The sequence below is a fragment of the Calonectris borealis genome, chromosome 1 (genome assembly GCF_964195595.1).
Source record: "Calonectris borealis chromosome 1, bCalBor7.hap1.2, whole genome shotgun sequence".
Taxonomy (NCBI): domain Eukaryota; kingdom Metazoa; phylum Chordata; class Aves; order Procellariiformes; family Procellariidae; genus Calonectris; species Calonectris borealis.
The window spans coordinates 76444456-76463780 of record NC_134312.1 but is presented as its reverse complement, the minus strand read 5'-3'; the positions used below and the strand labels follow the sequence as shown (position 1 = coordinate 76463780).

The window sequence follows — 19325 nt, the reverse complement described above, 5'->3', positions numbered from 1 at the left end:
GCTTCTTTATGTCTGTCAGGGTGCAGCTTTCAGAAAGCTGGTTACCCACTAGCAGCGGCCAAGAGTTCGAAGGCTGGGTGCCAGGCTGCTGGTGTCTTTCTGCACTTTGGGAAGTACAGCAGGATCCCCTAAATTAAAGGCCCTCAGTAGACAGTCTATTCTCCTAACTAGAAGCAACTCAATTACATGGGATAATGACTAAATATGATGAAGAGAGAAACCCTGCTGCTCGGTTGAAAACCCCTCAATTAAAAACACATTACCAGGGGAATGATAATTTCACATGCTGATGACAATTTGAAACACAACATTCATTATAATCAAATGCTTGGTGCTTTGACAATTCAAGTAGCACATCACCACATCAGAAGCAGAATTGGGCACCAATGAGAGAAGTTAAAGTGGAGATGACCAACACATACTCCCACACAAGGAGTACCAGTCAACACCACGCAAGAATTGAGAGGTAGGTATTACATTATGCCCAAAATTCTTCCTGTCCACCCAAGAGCCTCTCAAACCCTCCATCACCAACCCTCTTACTCTTTACTCCCCTTATTTCCACTCCAGACCAGCCCCAGCTCTCTGCCTCCTTTCGTTACCCCATCACCCTGTCAAACACGTCTCCTATCAGTCCTGTTCCCTACCTCCTATACACTCCCTTCTGCAGGGTTTATGAGTCTTGGCATGAGCTCCATGCTGCAGAGCATGAATAGACACCAATAGAGCCACTGCCTTACACAAAACCAAGTTACCACCCATCAGCAGCTCTGCAGCATCTACCTCTGTAGAGTTTATTCCCTGTGGTACGCACAGAGGAATCGGAGGTCACCAACCCCACGCGCAGCAGTAGAAACCTCACACGTGCTGCAAAGTAAGACCCTGCACAGTGCTGTTTCCACAAAGCAGTAATAATCTGATGAGGAGGTAAATTGTGTGAGAACATCAGAAGTGGATGTCCTCGGTCACTCAGTGACTGCTTGGTGCAGTAGCAGGGGATGTTCACAGGTCTACCTGCACAGCCAGCAGCTGAAAATTACCCTGTGCCCTTCGGGGATTAGCTCCTTGCTACCAAGTACAGAAAAACTTCTGAGAACTGCTTCGTGCATGGGGATCAAAGTGCCCTTAACAAACACCGCCAAAAGCCAATCAAGAAAAGCTGAAGAGGAGTGAGAGGAAGTAGAGCCAGTACCTGGTTTCTCTCTCTTCGTGCTGTATAATTAGGTTGCTGTAGAAGTTCTCCAGCGTAAGTTTGGCCACCGTCACTCTCTCCCGGGTGTGGTTACTCATGGGAAAGGATGTTGTAGTCCCTGCAGTCATCGCCATGGTAACATGTACTGAAACAGAGCATGTCAAATCATTACTCACTTTAAAACAAAAAAGTCAAAAATATATATTTTTTTCTTCTCTTTCCCACTCTCCATCTCCAAATTCTTAGATGCTACAGAATTCACAAGAAAGGCACTGTTCTTTAAATATAAGAAATTCCATTAAAAAACTGTATTATAAAATTATCCCACGATAGCAGGAGGACTTACTACCCACTCTCTAAAGAAATAACAACATGTTGGCAAAACAGAGTGAATCATAGCAAAGAATTATGCAGGCTACGGGCAGCTCACCCAGCAGCACTTGTCCACAAATGAAGAAAATGCACCTCTGGCTGACTTGAGGAAAGAGGCAGCGGAGCAGGGAAAGGAAAAGGGGGAAGCAAGAGGAGGACCAGGCAGCTCCCACAGCTGGACATGTCACAACTCTATGACAATTTCAGACTCCAGAAATGCTAGGTGCTACCAAAAGGACAAGATAAAATGAAAAAGTAAATGGACAAAATCCCTAATCCCATCCAGAGGAGAAGCTGTTTCAAGGATAGAAGATAGCCATTAAATATCTTTGAATTTTAAAGCTGCTCAACAAAACTACATGTGGACAGTTGGGGGGATTTCTAGAAATCGTTGCATGAAAATGAAATAATGGAATTGCTATATTTGAAATGGAAAACTTCTGTTGCTGTTTTTTGTTTGGCTGGTTTTTTAAAGCAACAACCAATCACTAAGAATAGAAAACCCTTCCCCACTACAAGGCCATTAAGCAACCAGTCTTTCCGTTTGTTTCCTTTCCAACCACCTCTGTGCCATGCCGCAGATGAAACGAGCATTTTCTGGAGTCCCTGTTCGTTAACAGCTCCCTGTGTTCGGATTCTCAAATTCAGGGGTGAATCTTCCTATGCAGCTGTAAATACATTACCCATGTAAATAAAGTACTTATGGGTCAGAGCACGTGGTCACTGAGCACTTAAAAATTGGGAAGAAAGAGGGAAGAAGAAAGGCTGCTCTCTTCAATAGCTTTCATCTTGAACCCAAAGAACTTGGATGTGCTAGAACAACGCTTTTAATGCAGGGAAAAGACATCTTAGGGCAGTCCTGAGTCCCTTGCAGCTGGTCTAGGGAAGCCAGGGGAGATAAAAAAAGCACAGTTTGTCCTAGGACTCATGCCCTACCTGGAAGTGGGTTGAGGCACTTTAGGAGAGCCTCATGGAGGGGAGCCACAAATAGCAGCATCTCAGCCCCACGCTCATTTGTTCAGGCTGTTTTGGAAAATTTCACAGAAATACATACAATTCCTTTTGATTATTTACATAATCCTTCTATTTCACCAGGGGATTTTGAGGAAGACAAATCCCAAATTAGGTTTATGATCTTCAAGCAGATCCTAATACCTTTTAAGGTGAACCGATTAAAAGTTTCATACGGAAGAAAACTTGCACGTCCACATCAGATAGGAAGATTGCTTAATTCTGCTCTAGGTTTTTTGTTTTGGATTTGCCTGCTACCCTCTGTGAAGATGGCATTTCCTCTTGTGGATTTTTAATTGGATTTGGTGCGACAATAAGATATTTGTTGCCAGAAACGCAGCTGCTGTGTCACAAATAAAGGCGTTTTATAGCATTATGTAGATATTATTTTAGCTGTGTATTTTGGAGTACGCAAGACGCCGGAGTTCTGAGAATAAAAATGTATCTCTCTATACATATACAATGAGGCTTTAATAGCACTACAGCTGCTTTATGATGTCGTCAATATTTCTATATTTTAATCATTTTTTTTTATCCCCTTCAATTTTCTACTAAAGAAAGATGAGAACTGTCAACTGTTAATAATCTTTACTAACAATTAAGGGGTTTATTCTTCACACAAACATGTACCCCATACTGGACACTTCTTGAAAAGTTGGAGAACTTGGCTCTGCTCTCCGTGTTGAGTTTGTTATACAATATTACATTCTCTTTCTCCCTTGATAAGTGGGAAAAGATAAATATAAACCAGGTATCAGAGAGCAAAACCTACAGCATGCTGACACACCCAAATCAAACAGAGCAACTGCTAATTTGCGGTCAAGTTATTTCAAGAAATGACCTAATAGAGTAAAAACCTGCCTTCTGATCATTTTGGACTGTCAGGATAGCACAGCATTAACCCAGGCTTGAAATGGATTAACCTTTACTTAAGGTATAATGAGCGCACTCTAGCACTGGCAAGCAACAGGATATTTATCCTTTGCACATCTTGTATTCCTGGCAGGATAAAATAACACTGCAATTTTGTTTCCTGTTAATTTGTTTTCCCCACGCTCATATACTCACAAATGCAGACATTACAAAATAGCAAATCTAAGTCACTTGATTTTATTGAGCCTGTAAAAAGGAGATAACAATTCTGGCACTAGTATACCACGCTATAAATAGCAGGGCTGACCCTCACTGTGGTTCTACAGTAGGAAAATACAGACGAGAACCCAACCCGTAAGCTAGCGAGCTCAGAGAAAGCTATTTAACAGAAAAGAAATTTGTATCAACTTCACCATCATACCATGCATGAGCCCACCAAAGCAGGAGGGATACATCACCAGAAGCATTTACTTCCAGCATCCCACATACTCTGCACACCCCCACCAGCCCTGCCTCCGGACCACGCTTATCACAGCATAGAATTTCCTTGAGACAGAGTTTACTTTACATTTGCTCAGTTTGCAGTTGGTGGCCCCAGGTGGCCCCAATTAGCTCTGCACTGTGGGGGAGGGGAAAAAAAAAATCAACTTTGTACAACCAAGAAGTGTCCTGCGCTCTCCAGGTTCCCCAAAGTAAGTGGAAAACAGCACAGACCTGGCAGGAGACACAAGGTACCCCACAAAATCCTACATCATAGAATCATAGAATAGAATCATAGAATCATACAGGTTGGAAAAGACCTCTAAGATCATCGTGTCCAACCGTCAACCCAACACCACCATGCCCACTACACCATGTCCCTAAGGGCCTCATCTAAACGTCTTTTAAATACCTCCAGGGATGGTGACTCCACCACTTCCCTGGGCAGCCTGTTCCAAGGCCTGACCACTCTTTCAGTAAAAAAATTTTTCCTAATGTTCAATCTAAACCTCCCTTGGCACAACTTGAGGCCATTTCCTCTTGTCCTATCGCTAGTTACTTGGGAGAAGAGACCAACACCCACCTCGCTACACCCTCCTTTCAGGTAGTTGTAGAGTGCGATGAGGTCTCCCCTCAGCCTCCTCTTCTCCAGGCTAAACAACCCCAGTTCCCTCAGCCGCTCCTCATAAGACTTGTGCTCCAGGCCCTTCACCAGCTTCGTTGCCCTCCTCTGGACGCGCTCCAGCACCTCCATGTCCTTCTTGTAGTGAGGGGCCCAAAACTGAACACAGTATTCGAGGTGCGGCCTCACCAGTGCCGAGTACAGGGGCACGATCACCTCCCTATTCCTGCTGGCCACACTATTTCTGATACAGGCCAGGATGCCGTTGGCCTTCTTGGCCACCTGAGCACACTGCCGGCTCATGTTCAGCCGGCTGTCAACCAGTACCCCCAGGTCCTTTTCCTCTGGGCAGCTTTCCAGCCACTCTTCCCCAAGCCTGTAGCGTTGCCTGGGGTTGTTGTGGCCGAAGTGCAGGACCCGGCACTTGGCCTTGTTGAATCTCATACAGTTGGCCTCGGCCCATCGATCCAGCCTGTCCAGGTCCCTCTGCAGAGCCTTCCTACCCTCCAGCAGATCAACACTCCCGCCCAACTTGGTGTCGTCTGCAAACTTACTGAGGGAGCACTCGATCCCCTCGTCCAGATCATTGATGAAGATATTGAACAGGACCGGCCCCAAAACTGAGCCCTGGGGAACACCGCTCGTGACCGGCCGCCAACTGGATTTAACTCCGTTCACCACAACTCTCTGGGCTCGGCCGTCCAGCCAGTTTTTTACCCAGCGAAGAGTGTACCTGTCTAGGCCGTGAGCCGCCAGCTTCTCTAGGAGAATGCTGTGGGAGACAGTGTCAAAGGCCTTACTGAAGTCCAAGTAGACCACATCCACTGCCTTTCCCTCATCCACTAGGCGGGTCACCTGGTCATAGAAGGAGATCAGGTTGGTCAAGCAGGACCTGCCTTCCATGAACCCGTGCTGGCTGGGCCTGATCCCCTGGTTGTCCCGCACATGGCTCGTGAGCACCCTCAAAACCAACCGCTCCATGATCTTCCCCGGCACCGAGGTCAGGCTGACCGGCCTGTAGTTCCCCGGATCCTCCTTCCGGCCCTTCTTGTAGATGGGCGTCACATTGGCGAGCCTCCAGTCGTCCGGGACTTCCCCAGTTAACCAGGACTGCTGGTAAATGATGGAGAGCGGCTCGGCAAGCTCCTCCGCCAGCTCCCTCAGAACCCTCGGGTGGATCCCATCCGGCCCCATAGACTTGTGAACATCCAGGTGGCATAGCAGGTCATGAACTTCATCCTCTTGAATTATGGGGGGTTTATCCTGCTTGTCGTCCCTGTCTTCCAGCTCAGGGGGCTGAGTACCCTGAGGATAACCATTCTGACTACTAAAGACTGAGGCAAAGAAGGCGTTGAGTACCTCAGCCTTTTCCTCGTCCTTGGTGGCAACGTTCCCCCCCGCATCCAATAGAGGATGGAGATTCTCCTTGGCTCTCCTTTTGTCATTAACATACTTATAAAAGCATTTTTTGTTGTCTCTCACGACAGTGGCCAGGTGGAGTTCTAGCTGGGCTTTTGCCTTTCTAATTTCCTCTCTGCACGACCTAACGCGATCCCTGTACTCTTCCTGAGTTGCCTGACCCTTCCTCCACAAGTGATAAACTCTCCTTTTTTCCCTGAGTCCCAGCCAGAGCTCCCCGTTCAGCCAGGCCGGTCGCCTTCCCCGCCCGTTCTTCTTGCGGCACATGGGGACAGCCCGCTCCTGCGCCTTTAAGACTTCCTTCTTGAAGAACGTCCAGCCTTCCTGGACCCCTTTGCCCTTCAGGACTGTCTCCCAAGGGATCCTCTCGACCAGTGTCCTGAGCAGGCCAAAGTCCGCCCGCCGGAAGTCCATGGTAGCGGTTTTGCTGGCCCCCCTCTTTACTTCACCAAGTATCGAGAATTCTACCATTTCATGGTCGCTAAGCCCAAGCCGACCTCCGACCACCACATCTCCCACCAGCCCTTCTCTGTTCGTGAACAGCAGGTCAAGCGAGGCATCTCCCCTGGTGGGCTCGCTTACCAGCTGCGTCAGGAAGTTATCCTCCACACACTCCAGGAACCTCCTCGACTGTTTCCTCTCTGCCGTGTGGTATTTCCAGCAGACATCCGGAAAGTTGAAGTCCCCCACGAGAACAAGGGCTAGCGACTGGGAGACTTCTGCCAGCCTCTGGTAGAATATTTCGTCTGCCTCCTCTTCCTGGCCAGGTGGTCTATAACAGACCTCGTTATAGACTCACAGCCGACAAAATCGTTATAGACTCACAGCCGACAAAATCTCTTCATCCTTTTTCCTCCCGCCTCTCTGCTTCCACTAACAAACCCCCAAACCCAGCACAAATCCACATCCCAGACAAAATACTCAGTTGGGAGTAACCAAGTCAAATCCTTAAGTATGACCTTTATAAACAAATGATGCTGGAGGGGATGGGGGCAGGAAGGAAGAAGCTTCAAAATGGGGCCTTTTATTGACAGCACACTACTTTTACTGACCTCAGCACATTAACAGGAATGTTTTGAAAAGGTGCCACCCATAGTTCTTGGAAATGCCCTCAAAAAACTACTAATTCATCCCAATTCATGCCATTTGCATAATGGAACCATTCTACTCCTGCTGCATCACCAGCCTTGCATTAGGCTCCCTGGACCATGAAGAAGGTCATGTTAACCGGCCAAAACCAGTACTTGGCCAAAACTCCTCTGGACAACGAGGACAGAAGACCTTTCTTTCCGAAGGGCCTGTTACTTTGGAAAAAATGATACATCACCGGCTGTGAATGAGAGAGACATCAAACCGACCTAATCGACAGGAGACACTGAGCAGCCCGCAGGACAACCTCTCAGAGCTGACAGAAGCAGAGACGCCATATGTGCTGCTTGGCCCAGAAATCGAGCCTGTGCCTCCTGGACGGATGGCTGAACTCACAGTGCGAGCCTTTCTCCTGATGCCTGCCTTGCTCAGCAGCAAGCATCTACGGTGTGGGCACAGGAGAGAGAAGGATAAGGAGTTACGGGTGTTGGGCGACCAGGGGACATCTTGCCCCAAGAGGCAGGTGGGACAGCAGCATAGCAGGGAGGAGATGAAGGATGTTCCTGAAGGACAAGAGAGAGCAGGATACAGGAGCAGGAAGGGGACAGCAGGCCCAATGCTAACAAGCTGGAGTTTTCAAAAGTCTCCTTTGAGCAAGTCTGTCCTGACCAACCATCTCTTTCTAGTAGAAAAATGCTGCCTGGTCCAAGCATCCCAGATCTTTCTTGATTGGGAAGCAGAGAAAGGCCAAGCAGTATTTACTACAACTTCAGCCTGTGCTCCCATCTATCACAACAGCTCTAAGTCAAACCCTTGACTGATCTTCCTGAAAGCATTTCCACTGTTGAAAACCCCACACCCAGCTTCTGCCACACAACTGGCAACTCAAAACTCACATCCTCTCCAGGATGCTTCTTAGCAGCTCCCACAGTCCATCATTAATGTTTTCATATTAGACTACTGGATTGAGGCTCTGGTTAATCAGAGCAAAATCACTGAGGCATCCAATCCCACCTGCTACAACAACTCAGAAGAGGAGAGATGGAAGAAATCAAACCTGGAGAACTGTTCCCCCCTGAAAGAAACACTTGGCACCTTGCAGGATCATTTTCTAATCAGGAAGGGATGAGAACACAAAATCCAAGCCTCTTGCACATCGTCTCCAGCCTCCACAGCTCCATCTCGGGACATCCAGGATGTGCGAAGAAGAGAGCGAGCACAGAGCTGTTGCTTGGCAGGAAGGAAGGATGGAGGTTTGACACCCTCAGTAATTTTAGAGCCTATTTCTACACATTGAGGTAGCTCTAGACTTTAAAGAGAAAAGGATAACGAGGGATGAAACAGGATCCCGACACAGATGTGCTACAAGATCTCAAGAAATTTGCTTTATTACCCCATGGCATACTTTCCAGCCTGTAAAATGGAGCAACAGGACAGGGATGTGGAGTAGAGAGCATAATCATAACACTTCACATCACCAAACATTTGAACTGTAATGATGGTGAAGATTCAAATACTTTGATAGGAAAAAGAAAAAAAAACACCAAACAAAACAACACACCAAAAAACACCCCATCCCCCCTCAAAGCAGGTAAGTTCATTTCAGGTTCTTCTAACATATTCTTCCAACCTTTCACGTTTACTTTTTTAATGATTTCTCACTTCAGTGAGAATATAAATATGTGAGAGTATGCCTCAAGCAGTGAAAACTGAAACCAATCTTTAAGTTATCTTCCTGATTAGAGGGTTTCACATTTCTCAGGATACTACAGTAACCTATTTGATCAGCTCTTGCTTTCTGTTACACAGATTGCCAGCAAAAGAGCAAGTCTGTGCTTGCTAGACAGTGGTGGGTATCACGATTGGGCTTCAATTCCGTAAGAGCGGGTCTAAAGGTGCCAATCTCTTTACAGATAAGTCTCCTGCACAACTGTGTCATATCATATAGCTTGTTCTTACTATCAAATAAGGCTGGATCTATACTATCAAATTAATCTGGAGCTAAGTCACACAATGGAAATATCATTCTTATTTTTGAAACCACGTGTGTAGTATAATTATGCAGCAGCCCTAGAATAAATGTACTCTGGACTCATTACTTAGTGCATATTTAAGTTAGGGAGCAAACACCAAATACAATTCTCTTGGAGAGAAAAGCACATTTTTTTCTGCGTGACAGAACGATGCTGCTTACGTCATGCTGCTGGGTCTCCGATTCATATTTAAAATGTAAAGCTACATACGAGTTGAGCAGGATAGGGAACACCAATCCTTCCTCACAAAACAGCTATGTCACTTCACAGAAAGGCCGATAATAATTTTCATTTATACACCCAAGCATGCCCCTAAAGCCCAGCAATTAGGAAGGCAGTTCACTATTGCAGTAAAAAGGGTAAAACTGGGTAAAAGGGTAAAAGTTTATAAAAGGTAAAGGGTAAAAAAGGGTTTGGTAAAGGGTAAAAGTTTATAAAATTTCCATGTACCTTCCAAGGGAATTTGGCTCTTAAGTGAAAGCCTGATACTGAAACATATTTCTGCCTTTCAAAGTTCCCATTTTCTCAGCATGACAGATTTTGTCATTCAACTTGCTCCTGAAATGAAGCATACAAATGGCATTTTTCAAGAATTCAAAGGTAAAAGAGAAAGGCTTTCTGTGCCAGACCTGTTCCAAAGTAAACGCTTACAGCTCAATAAAGCGAGTACCTTCAGAAACACCAGCTATCACCACCATGCGTAGTGCTGGAGCTCTTCTGGGTGAGAAGCTAGAGCGGACTTAGTAATGCTGCTTGGCTCCTTACAAACAACACAGCAAAGGAACTCGCAAAACTGGGCACTAAAAACCACCGGTGACAAGGATTGTATTTAAAAAAAATAAAAGGAAATCTAGGAAAGCAGCATGGATACAGCACAGCTTCAAGTATGAGCACCCGCCCTGCTATCTCCAAATTGTTTGTATTCTCTTAAAGAGAAACAGGAGATAGAGATATCTCTCTATATATATATAGACATATATATATGAAAAAAACCAACCCACCATACACAAATAACAGCATGATTCACACCAAAAGGCTGTGGGCAGAGACAGATAAATGAAATAAGCAGCCAAAGGCTCAGCAGGACGAGGTGGTGTGACATACCAGCAAGAGTGAGGGGAGGAGCAGCAGCTGGAGCAGCACCCGCCCAGGCACCCTGGGCAACTTCTGAAACATGCAACTATACATGGTATGAGCTGACACGCAAACAGAAAGCAAAGATAAAAATGTTGTACAACAGCTGATAGCTCCAATAATGAAACAGAAGGAGAAAGTGGTCATATTGTGGTATCAGCCCAGAGGGAAAATTACTTTCTGCGCTACAGTTTCTGCTAGCACAAATTTGGCAACTGCACTGTGCATATTTTCACCATCCAACTGTTTACACCAAACCTCCTCCTGGAGAGGTTCCCTGCCTTCTTTTTCTATAACCCACTTTAAACCCACTTCCAAAGCTTTTGAGAAACCTCCAGAAATGAACAAAACACTACTGGATCCTGAAGTCTCCAAGCAGCAAGCAAATAAGAAAACCCTGCTACTCCAATCTACATCAATTATGGGCCAATATTTTTCAACTCTCGGAGCCTGATCTTAATACTTGTGTTATTACTAAATAAAGATTTCCGTGTTCAGAATGGAGCCTTGTCCAAAGTTCACTTATGTCAATTAAAAAAAAAGCTCAATAGGTTTTGACCTAATATTCCTATTCTTGGCATCTGGATGATGCTAGCTGTGCTCCTGCTGTTACTGAAGTTCACAGTTATCACATCAGCATGTTTGCCAAGCGCTGCTCTGGGGTATGTTTCAGAAAGAAACATAAATATTATGTTCCTACATAATTCCCATTTTCAGTAGTATCACCATTCGCAAGCCCCTATTTTATTTAATATGGTACCTGAAGGAAGCAACATTCCCTGCCAAATACAACAAATCAGATACTCCACACACAGATTCTTCTTCTTCAACGTTATTGCAAAGACCAGATCTTTCTGACACCCTCGTTTTTACAACAGTCCCCATCTGAGAAGGGAAAATGAAATAACAAGACTGCAACAAGCTGTCACTGACAGTTTAGCATTTCATTTACCTCATTTATATACTTCATTTCCTTTAGTTTGTTATTCATTCCGCAATGTGCATTATGTTCTAGTAAGTTTTGCTACTTTAAAGTTACAGAATGAATTACATTTGTTCTATTTAAAGTAGCACTAAGAAACTGAGTAAAATTAGCCCTGTCGGAACAGGCTTTGCTATTTAAAAGCAAAAGATGTTCAAATGTTTTAGCCATTTTAAGTCATTCTTGCTTTCCCCATGGAGCGTCTGGGTGAGTTGCCCGTTATAGTCACAGCTAGAAGCTGAGAGCGCTCCATGGCTCGCCCAGCCCCAGCTTGTAAACCAAAAAGAGCGGACGCTCCCAGTGCCCTGCTTCCACGACCGTGAGAAAACCTTGAGGAGGCATTCACAGACACGCAAGACTTGGGGATGTAAACACTGCAAGGATCCTGCAGCCTCAGCGGCTGCTGCGCTTCTGGGATCGATGACACCAGGGAAACCCGGGGGGCTGCAAGGCCCAGAGAGCAACTCGGGGTGTCAGCGGCTGGCTCCAACATGCCCCCTAAACTCCAGAAGAGCTTTTCAGCCAGTGCATCCAAGTAAGAGATGCTTTCAAAGCTAAGGAAGTTACTTTCCTACCTTGGGGTAGACTCCTAAACCTATAAATACCCCGAAACATAAAGGAGGGGTTCTGAGTAGACTAGGCAAAAAAACCCTCTGAAAAACAAGCCCCCCCAAGCAAAGGCCACAGTTGTATGCACACTGTAAGTTGGCATTAGCCAGTACTGTTTCTGAAAGAAGCCGTCCCACTTTCCATCAAACCATCTGTTTGTTTCTCTCCCACTGCCGCTCGATGCTTTGTGCCAGCACAAGAAGCTGCATGACCCAGATTGAGGAACCACACCAGCCTAAAACGATTTCTTTTAAAACAGTTTTGGTGAGGCTGGTTTCACCTGTGTTGGTTAAAAGGGCCACCCCTCCCCAGGCTGAGCCTCTTCATTCCTTACCATGGAGTTTGTCCAAAAGCCAGAATAAGCGACTGGGCCTCGTCTTTTAATTTGGCTCACAGAAATTAATCTCACAAATCATTCCAACACACCCGCAGTAATGATAAGGAAATATTTCCTAATATGGAATAAAAACTGAATATTGGAGTTGTGCTGCACTCCAGGATTTCCTGCTATTCAATGAAGCAGAGCAGCAGAAGTCTCCCATGAACAGGGGCTGTGATTCAGTTCTCTGCTACTTTCAACGAGCAGCAAGCACGGCTGACAAACACAAATTCATTTCCCTGAGGGGAAAAGATACAGGCTGGGTGAAATGTATGTATATACAAAAACATGTATGTTTATGGGTGTGTATATATATATAAACTATGTATATCTACAGCCATATAAAATTATGCACTTTGGTTTCTTCATTTTAGAGTTAATCTTTTGTCCACTTCAAGTAGCGAAGGAACTTTTGATCCAAACAGCATAACCTTTGCTTTCACTAACAACGGGAGACTGGTCACCTAAAGTTTAGAAACACAAACCCACTAATAAGGTCACTTCCATCTTGGCTCCACTTGCCTCAACCTTTGGCGATACAATAACATTCTTTATGCTGTACTATCAATAGCTCTGTCCTGAAGTTCAGAGTACATTTTGAGACATACTGTACTTAGAACACTCACTCAACGTTGAATGACTTGCAATGACATACCAAAATCTTCATGAGCTCAGTCCTTTCAAATAACTCATTTTATTTTCTTTACAGAAGGGCTTTTTAAGATAACCCAATCATTTGTGTTTTAGCAGTACCCACTCAAATTGCTTTACTTGTGCATGTGTGTGTGGCTGCAAGATAGGACTCCCCTATCCACCCTATTAACCTCATGTAGAGAGAGAGGAGAAAACAGAGGGGTTGTACTTCTGCTCCATCAGCAAGGACGGAGGGCTAGAGCTAGGAACAGGAAGGGAATAGAGGTGCTGGTGTACCCACACACTCTTCTGTCTTCCAAGGAGTGCTCCAAATGGCAGGTCAGCTCAGGACAAACGAAGCACAAGCCACAATGAGGGAACTAGACTTGCAGTCCCATGCAGCCATCCCTCTCTTCCAGGGTTTACTGCGGCATCTGAACCGATGCATTTTAATTTATTGGCAACAAGACTAATCAGTAGCTCACTGAAAAGCTACCAATGCTGTGCAGTGAAATGGCATTTCATAGCTTGCTTTAGCTTACTTGTATCTTTCCTCTCTCCTGGCTCTCCCCAAGTTTCACAGTGCTGCAAATCTTTGTCCTCTTAGAAGTGTCTAAAAACAGGAAGCTCTTCTATCTACTGAAGTAATCGCATTCCTGTGCACTTAAGCATTTTCTCAGCTTTTAGCAGGTACTTGCATTCAGGCATACTCAAGAAAACATTGTTTTAAGATCTGTTAAGTTAACTGGCATAAAAAAGCCCATGCTAAATATTTTGCTGCAATGTTTTGGATCATGAAATAATTACGAACAGAACAAGGTCAATGACCAAAAATCTGCTTCCTCCTCAGTTATTGGTTTTCTGGATAAAACTATACTCAGGCCTAATGAAAGGTATGTCCCACTCCAAAACATGTACAACTGTCTAAAACTAAAATTCAGTCACAGTGGATTTCTCTACATCTGGCTCTTTCATGGCCAAGAGACACAACTTAGGACAGAAGTAAAGAATAAGAAGAGCAGCTTCAAACAATTCCCTTGAAGTTGTAATACATTTTCAGCTTTGATCCAAGAAACTCTACTCTCAAATTTTAGGGATGCTGTAAAGCCCTTCTATTTTTTAAGGAGCCTAGGGAGGCAGGACCAGAAGGGGGCTTTGCCTCTGGGAACTAGGACAGACTTTTGCATTGGAGAATGCTGGAGGAGAAGGCGGCACTAAGTTTGTTTTTCTTTTTACCGATGCATGTTCAAATCCCTGACTCTTGCTAGGCTCTTTTTATATCACATCAATCAAATTAAGTATAGTCATTACACATGATAAGTCTGTGCCAGCAAAGGAGCTGACCGCTAAATGAGATGCAGAACATCAATGACTGGCTATGGCCTGTGCAATGCCTGTAGTCAGGGTTAATGAGCACAACAGATCCCTCTGGCCTTAAAAAGCTGCAAATGCAGGTAGTACATCTTGTTAATATATGCAATACTGGAGAGCAGATGTTTGCCCATTCAAATCCCACTACAACAGTTCATTTCTTTAACTATGATTTTTGGAGAAGGAGACAGCTGTTGGCACATAAAGCAGACTACCTTGATGAGGCTTAGGATACACAGAGATGAAAAGATGTGTGCAGTCTCTTGACGTAAGAAAAGAATACATGGTACCATCTTCCTAGTGCGTGAAGCTGGGAAGCAGGTTTGGAACATTGGGGATGGAGCTGTGCCATACTTTTACCACCAAACCATCAGGAGCTCTGGCCATCGGTACCAAAAGTGGAGAAAGAAATATTATTTCATGAAGGAACCATGATGACAACATCTGATCCCTACAGTGATAACAAGCACAATGGAAAAGAAAAAACATTACCATTCTGCCTTATTATCAGACCGTTTTAGGGGAGAACGGTCAATACAACTGTGGTTTTGCATTTCAACATTTATATCACTTTGAGAACAAAAATACACTGCAAGTGGGTAGCTGGGGCTTATCCTTCTGAGATTTAGAGGTCTAGGTATAGTGAAAAACAGCTCTTTCAGTGGCAAACTCACAGAGCCTTGCCTTCATGAAATCTGAGAGTCTTCCTGCAGCCTATTGCTTAGCGTCCCAACTGCTCACCTCCTCTAGGACTAGAGTGACCAGAGGAGTGCTTTGTCATGATATATGTATATACACATGATCCCTCCTACACAATCACATACCCACCCTTCTAGGAAGATAAGAGAAAGGCAAAAAGGAAAAGGAAATAAAAGATTTGACATAGGTGAAAGATGAGGTTTGTGATGGGCATTAGTTCCCTGTGGAAGGTCATTCTCCAGTCTTGGCCTGGGAAAGCTCTCTCAAAATGGGTGGTGCTTTCCTCTAAATTAATCTCAGAGATTTGATTCAATTATCTGGTTTCCTAGTTAAAGGACAAAAGAGGCAAAAGCAGAATGTGGACAAAAGCTCTGGCTATATCTATCTGCAAGAGAAAGCGAGAGGGAAAAGGAACAGAGAATATCTGCTTAAGTTTCTAAAAGATACTAAGGCTGTATGCAGCTGCCATGCTACACTTAAACATGCAAGAATTGACAAATTTCCACATTAAAAAAATAATAATCTTAAAGAGCCCAGTTTCATACACTTTCAAAATGAAATCAATTACGGCAAGAGTAAGAGAACAAGATGACAACCTCTCTAGGAGCAAACCCTTCCCACCAAGAAAGCCTTCAGAACAGTCTTGCAGCATATCCTGAGGGCTAAGCACGCTCTTGACTGAGAAAAGGAGAAAGATTCATCAGTAAGGAGGACTCTTCATGAAACACAGGTCACCTCATACAAAGGTATGGGCTTTACAGGAAAGTAGAAGAAAAAGCAACACTTGTGTTCCTGCAGAATGGCACTCTCCGTTCCTTTTCAAGGTGTAAGTCTCTATTGCTCTGTAAGGTGTCTTAGTATCATTGTGCCTCCATTTCTTTATCTGTCAAGTGGAGATGAAGACAAGTGGAGTTACCTGCAGGAAATTCGAACGGAAATACCAGTTTAGTGCAAACAATGTGTAAAGATGGAGACTGCTGGAGTGGCAAATAAAGAAGTCTTTCAGGCAGTGATCTGAATTGCTTGACAAGTTGGATACAACCAGCTATTTCCCATAAATAGTAACCAGAGAAAAACCCAAATAAGCCGTAGGAAGAATGAGATCATTTCCACTTTTGAAATATTATTTAACATTAACATTTCCTTATGGGGATGGGCCCCATGCACAAGGCCCTTACACAGAAAGGGCAGACACTGCTGCCAAGTTCTGTTTCCAGGAGTGTCAATGCAGGTCTATGAATTGCTTCTTGGGGAGAGATCCCTCCCTCTCACTTTGCTGATCCCTCCAGTCTTGGCCACACACTCCTACAGTTTTCCCAATAATGCAGCCGCAGCCACAGCCACAGGCGAGTTAGGTGAACTCAGCAGCCTGACAAACCTAAGCTACTAACCACTCCCACGCCCCTGTAAAAAGGAGACCATTCTTCCATAAAATCAGCAAGTTGGTTTGTCTCACCCTCCAACTACACAACTGCTAAATTCCGTGAAAGAAGAGTAATGAAACACGGATAGGCACAGAGGACAAGGGGGAGAACAGCACTGTCCCTTTTACAGGCACCTAAATTTCGACTACATCCAAGTGGGGTTTGGATATGCTTGTGGCAATGGGAGAACAGGACTGTCCCTTCTCACAGTGGCCAGTAATTCAGATTGGGTACAACATAACACCCAGAGCCTAACCATGACAACTGTTAAAGATGCTCTCACCAATGAGTCACCAGCCAACTTTTGCTGGCTCCATTTGGAAATGGGCTGATGGAGAAGACAGCTTTGCAAAGCTCTCAAAAGAGAGGCTATAACTACTTTCTCACATCCCCTTTACTTCTAGCTGCAACACTAGGGAACACAATTCATTTGATATTAATGAAAATGGTTATGGTGAGGCTGATCATGATAAACAGCTGAACAACTATCCCCTAGATAGTGTATCATATGCCACCCTCTTAGTAAATATAGCTAGGGTCGTTTATAAAGACCAGGAAGGGTTTGTACTATGTGCTGCTTCTGCTTGCTTCGGAAGCCATACCAAGTGCTCCTCCTGGAGCGCTGCTTGGTTCCTGTATGTTGAAAAAAGCCCAACGTGGACAAGCAAGCTCAAACAGCAGTGCTGACATGGAACAGAAGTCCACACTATGCAGCAGACACAGACATAATTTGTGCTTGAATCTGAATAGTTTTATGCTCACCCAAAGAATGCTGAGAGCAAAGACTTAGAGCAAAGCCTGGTACTTGATCTACAGTAACACACCAGGAACATCCACCTTAAGACCCACTCTAATTTCTCACTCATTCCTAATGCATCTCCTCTCATTCTTCTCAACGCTCTACCAGTGAAGGTATCCTTAACACAACGTTTTAATGATGACTTGAGGTGGACAAATCTTTCTGCAAAATAAAACCACATTAAGTTCCTGGTATTTGCCAATGATGCAAGCATTGAAGTCATGAATATTTTGAGTTTTCTTTTTCTCATTGCAGATGATGTGTGTACAGAGGAAGGATGCTCTTGCGGCTACAACACAGGAAACTGCATTAAGTAACAGATGATGTGGATTCTATTTTATTTCCCATGTGCAAAAATGCTACAGAAAAAAAGAAAGAAAGAAAAAAACGTACTTAGGGTGTGCCTCAGTTATCCTACAGGAAAACAAACATATCATTCCTGTACCTAGCAGGTCGTGTTAGGAGGCTTAATGAGTTCATATGCACAAAGAACCTAGGCTCTTAAGAGAAAAGATGCTAAAGAAGTATTAAAAAATTACATATTAACTCATTCTGAAAATTCATTATTTAACCTGGCCCCAAAACTTATGAGGCATGTGGCCGCTTCTTTGTCATTGCACTTCTCTGGGCTGCCCATTCAATCAGTCTGGACAACCAGTTAGCTACTTTAGCTACTACAGTTGACTGCAAAAGAGGCATTAATCTGTATATCGTGGATTTGGAAGGGTGTGTGGCAAAATAAGCAACTGAGATGTTTTTCACTGTTCCAAGGACAGGGTTGAAGTCTCATTCTGATTCAGAAATCTGAGGAAAATATATGGGAAAAGGCAATAGAAAGGACAATTAAATATTAATACACTGCAAGTGGCCAAGTTTGGTGATAACATTTCCAAGTTGAGCTTGGTGAAATGTTGCTGTTGTGAATTCAGCTGAAAGTATTCATTTGAATGACTCCCCAGTCAATGTTTACACATTCTGTTGCTCATATGCAAATAACATTAATCAGCTGTCTTTTAAAGTACTGATAAACTGACAACATTCGGAAAGTTCCACCAGTTTCCCAGTAAAAGTCTCACGTAGTATCAGGAATGTGGTTTGTCACATTGATGTAACACAGGGTAAGAGAGAATATTTCTCAATTTCACGAATCACTAGGAAGCAGCTGCTCTGCTATATTCTCTTCACTACTTCTGAAAATATAGAGAGCACTAAAAAAATAAAGAGAAGAGAGTCTAATAATGTATTAGTACAGAATCAAAACAGTTTACTTTGTGATTCCTCAGATGATTAATTATTCCTTCAATTGAGTCTTAAAATACATTTCAACTTGCACTCATTTACAGAAAGAAAACCAAGTGAAATCCCTTATTTTAGAAGTACCCCTGGCAGTCAGAAAAGGTCTGTGCAAAAACTTTTTACTCCACAGATCATGCCTCAATTGATATTGAGCCCTACCTCCCTAGCCTAGTTGCATAATAAAAATTTCATTACTTTCCCCAGGTCTAAGATGATAACACAGGGATGGAAGCAAGATCTGGAAGCTAGCCTATTTTTTTGTGCATCCCCTTGAGTAAAATCTTGGAAAATAAATCAGTAATAAAATAAATTATGGAAATTTCAGCAAATCCTGAAAGCACAGGGAAGCTGCTGTGCTGGTAGCCTCCCAGAGGGAAGGTGTGCCCTCCCCCTTCCCAGCATGCCCAAAGCTGCAAAGGTCTCTTGGGGTTGTTACCAAGCCCCAAGCTGCCTTCCTCTCCTTTGGGTTATTCCTCATGTTAATAATGCCAGAAAGCATCTTCATCTTCAAATGAACTCCAACCTTTATTCTGCTTCCCTATGTGATGTACCTGCCTCCCAGCTTCCAAGCAAATTATGTTTTGCCCTTTTAAAGTATTTTCTATTGAGATCTCCAGGTACTTTGCAAAACTGAAACATAAAGCACATCATCTTTGTAAAGCAAGTCAGCAATTGTATCACAGCTGACTGTGAAGCAAAGTAAACAAACACAGGCCCAATCCTGAGAGGACTCTGAAGATGTAAGAGCAAGGGAAGAACTCGACCAGAGAACCCTGCCTTGTAACAAGTGTCTACAGCAGCCTGGGGAGCAGACTTCTTCCATCTCCATCCTTTTATTAGTAGAAATATAACCAAGATAACACATAGGCTTCAGAGCACTCTCCACATGTAGTTCTCAAAATATGGCA

At 44.0% G+C, this 19325-nt stretch overlaps 1 protein-coding gene across 2 annotated transcripts in view; it reads right to left on the bottom strand.

The window, feature by feature from the left end:
• Positions 1 to 19325, bottom strand: part of STK38L (serine/threonine kinase 38 like) — a 54399-nt gene that overhangs the window by 20803 nt on the left and 14271 nt on the right. Inside the window, exons 1-2 of one of the 2 annotated variants that reach the window (XM_075161230.1) lie at positions 9762 to 9893; positions 1193 to 1337 (exon numbers count right to left, since the gene is read on the bottom strand). In XM_075161230.1, the coding sequence (XP_075017331.1) occupies positions 1193 to 1337; positions 9762 to 9789 (173 nt within the window). In that variant the 5' untranslated portion in view covers positions 9790 to 9893. Of the gene's footprint in view, positions 1 to 1192; positions 1338 to 9761; positions 9894 to 19325 lie in introns of those variants that run through there. The other variant, XM_075161239.1, reaches the window with a different exon arrangement.